Source organism: Nelumbo lutea, chromosome 1 (assembly GCF_056320005.1).
Source record: "Nelumbo lutea isolate HS-2025 chromosome 1, American lotus-T2T, whole genome shotgun sequence".
Taxonomy (NCBI): Eukaryota; Viridiplantae; Streptophyta; class Magnoliopsida; order Proteales; family Nelumbonaceae; genus Nelumbo; species Nelumbo lutea.
Genome location: NC_142684.1, coordinates 212545878 through 212549494, shown reverse-complemented (window position 1 = coordinate 212549494; position 3617 = coordinate 212545878). Strand labels below are relative to the sequence as shown.

Below are 3617 nucleotides of genomic sequence, written 5' to 3'. Positions count from 1 at the left end.
CCTAGAAAAAGTCATCTATTCAAGCATTTACTTTAGATTCGTTTATTATATACATATATATATTAGTATGTCTTTTGCGTATCTATATATATAATACCGGAGGTGGTTATTGTCTTTTTGTTGAATTAAATAATCCCATTTTTGGTGACAATACAAGCAATCAACAATATGTGTATAAGTCATTCAGTTCAGCCACTTCATCGGTTGCCAAACGGTCCCTTGCTGATGAGTGATGCTTTTCCGGTACACAACTCAACTATGGCGAATTGGGGATAAACGAAATATTTTTCTTTTTGTTTTTAAATTATATTTTGTGTACGTGAGACAGTGACTTCTTGCATGCCCAAGAAATTATTTAATTGTGGAGAGTAGCTTTTACCAGCTTGTTTTGTTGTTTTTATGCATATTTCTATATAGATTTGGGTCCCCACCTTTAAGTTCAGAGACTGTCAACAGTGTTGACAAGATCTATGAAATTGGGAAACCAAAAGGATGATGGGAGCCTCTTCTTTTTCCCTCACTTTTTGAAGCAGAAAAGCACTACTCCTTTTACTGGCTCTCTCACGTGCACCCTCTATTTCCTTCCTACCCTAACAGTCTTACTTCTCCATTTCTGAGTTCTCACATCCCCACCTCTCTCTCTCTCTCTCTCTCTCTCTCATGAACTATAGTGAGTTTGGGGATATGAAAAGCCTGGTTTTGATACTCAAGGTTTGCAGTGTCTTTATTCATTTGTAAGAAGTTTATTAGTCGAGCTAGGTGAAGTTTGATCACTGGTGTAGTGATCAAGTTTTCTCATCTGAAGTCATCAATGGCATTAGAGGCGCTTTCTTCCAATGATCTCTCCAACTTCAACTATGACACCATAACTTCTGGTTTCTTACCCAAGAACAAAATCGTCTCTGATGGGGTCGGAAGTAACCTGCATTTCGATGGGTTTCGACCACAAGAACTCCATCCGACCTTCGAGGGGTCCTCTCCAATGATGCGTCGGAACCCTTTCGCCTCGGTTGCCACTGATAGAAGATCGAATTCAGCGACAACCACACAAGGCCGAAGGAAGAGAAGGAGAAAGCCGAGGGTTTGCAAGAACAAGGAAGAAGCGGAGACACAGAGGATGACACACATTGCTGTGGAACGAAACCGTCGGAAACAGATGAATGAGCATCTCGCTGTTCTACGTTCGTTGATGCCTGAGTCTTACATACAAAGGGTAGGGTCTCCATACTCCTTTCCCCTCATTCTTTCATAATCTGTTGCAGTTGAAACCATTCCATGCATCTTCTATTTCCATTCTTTTCTTCCAGTTTTTCTTTAAGAATTAAGGTATATAGATATCCTTTCTCTTTTCTCTTAATTTCTTCAATTTTTCATCTTGGAGTACTAGTCTCTCTACAGAAAATTGAAAACAGAAGGTTTCGACCTTAGAGACAAATAATACCTACTTAAAACTGATACACCCTTTTCAATTTCCATATACTTATGCAATTAAATTAATAAAAAAATATTTATATATGTAAAATATTTATGCATACATGACATGTGTAAGAATTTTTCTTTTATATCCCACTGAATGTAATATAAGTGGAGCTATAGTTCTGAAGTTTTGGTGAGAAGAAAGCTTTGGAAAATCAGAATTCAGAACCAAATGAAGCTTTGGAATCTCACCCTGGAAGTTTGGGCCTTTTTCTTTTTCTTTTTTGTTGCTTAACAGGGTGAAACGTGTATCTATTACTTCGTAATTTGTGTTCTGATTTTCAAGAGTTCCCAACATAACCACATGCTTTATGTTGGTTTATAGAATGTACCATCCAATCATGTTAGACCCAGTTTAATGATCTTTACTTATATAGCACAGTCTATTATTAGAGAATGATTAATTTTGAGCATTATCATTTTTATTTCTTTTACTGTATCACTTCGTTTGGTTAAATTTTTGGTGTATTTTATTACTCTAGCTAGTAGAAGTGGGCACCGGCCAAATGATATATAAGTACAGTCTTTAGTTATTGAAACAAAACCCACAAATGATGGAACAAATTAAAAAAAAAAAAGGGTCTTAATAATTAATTATACAGCGAGCGCCGTTATTAATTAACCCTGATAAGGACCCATGTTAAATATTAAAGAAGGAAGGAATCTCTTAGCTTGCAATTTTGTTTTTTGTAGGGCGACCAAGCTTCCATAGTGGGTGGTGCCATAGAATTTGTGAAGGAACTTGAGCAACTCCTTCAATTCCTTGAGGTCCAAAAGCGACAACTACTGCAACAAAGAGGACCCCTTGATAACAACAGGAGCAGCAGTAACAACTACTCCAATAACTTTATCGATCCTCCTTTCGTGCAGTTCTTCACTTACCCTCAGTACTCATGGTGCCAAGCGCCCAGAGAGTATCCACAAGACAACAGAGTGGCTATTGCCGATATCGAGGTCACTTTGGTTGAGACCCACGCAAACCTCCGAGTCCTTACGCGGTGGAGACCCAGGCAGCTGTTCAAGATGGTTGTCGGTTTCCAGACGCTTCACCTCTCCATCCTCCACCTAAATGTCACCACCTTAGACTCTTTGGTGCTTTACTCCTTCAGTGCCAAGGTATGTATATATTATTAATCTCTGGCTTTGCAACCTGCATTTTCTTCTGTCTATAATGAAAGGCTCAATTCCCACTCCAAATTCAGGCGACCAATCGAATCCTAAACTTGAACCCGGAATAAAAAATATATATATATAAAACAGGAATGAGAGAGAGAGAGAGTACTAAATGACTGAATATATGTATATCATCCTTATTATTGTATGTAATTAATGCAATATTCAGTCATGCATCTTATATAGAGATAGAGGTAACCCACGTAATTGCATTGTTTTTACTTGTGAAGGTATTTTTGTCAGTTTATTTGGGGTAGTTTACTAGTCCCAATCCTACTAGAAAAATGAGGTATTGGAATATTAAAAGGAGATGTTTCCCCACTTTTGCAACTACATTCTAAATTTGTATTCTCTTGGTTTTGGTATCTTTTGGTGTATTTAAAGGCTTTTGGTCTTTGCCTAGACTTCTGATTCAACATTCTCATTGCAGGTGGAGGAAGGATGCCACCTGACTTCGGTAGACGACATAGCGGGTGCAGTGCACCACATGCTCAGAATAATTGACGAGGAAGCTACCTTAGCTTGACAGAAAAGTAGACACCCAAAAATGCCCTTGTAGCCAAGCTGGAATTACGAAAATGCCTCTTCCCTCTTCTCTTCTCTAAAGGTTTCCCTATGTCAAGAAATGTTGCAGTACCTTTCGTTGCTCTTTCTTTGCAGAAATAGATATGGCATTATTTGTGTTTGTTTGTTTGTTTGTGTTTACCTCTTCTTTATCTCATTCCTTTTCTACTCTCTCAACATTGAAAATTGAAATTACAGCCTTACAGGAATGATGAAGTGCTCAAATACCGACCTTTTGTGAATAAATCTCACGAGATATTGAATATCTCACGCACTCATATATAGAAAGTAGAAACTCCACTATGAGCAAATGACCTCCCCCCCTTTTTTCCCTATTTTAGTTTTACTCATTGTTTCTTTTGCTGGTTATATGAGCGATATATGGGAAGAGGCCAGAAGAGTTC

The 3617-nt window shown here is 38.0% G+C and overlaps 1 protein-coding gene across 1 annotated transcript; it reads left to right on the top strand.

Annotated features, from left to right (window-relative positions):
* The first annotated feature begins 390 nt into the window (after nt 1-390).
* On the top strand, nt 391-3334 carry LOC148880838 (transcription factor bHLH94-like). The gene is made up of 3 exons (XM_088962897.1): nt 391-1213; nt 2170-2592; nt 3080-3334. The coding sequence occupies exons 1-3, from the start codon at nt 812-814 to the stop codon at nt 3173-3175; spliced, it is 921 nt and encodes a 306-aa protein (XP_088819023.1). The 5' UTR covers nt 391-811; the 3' UTR covers nt 3176-3334.
* Nucleotides 3335-3617: the final 283 nt, after the last annotated feature.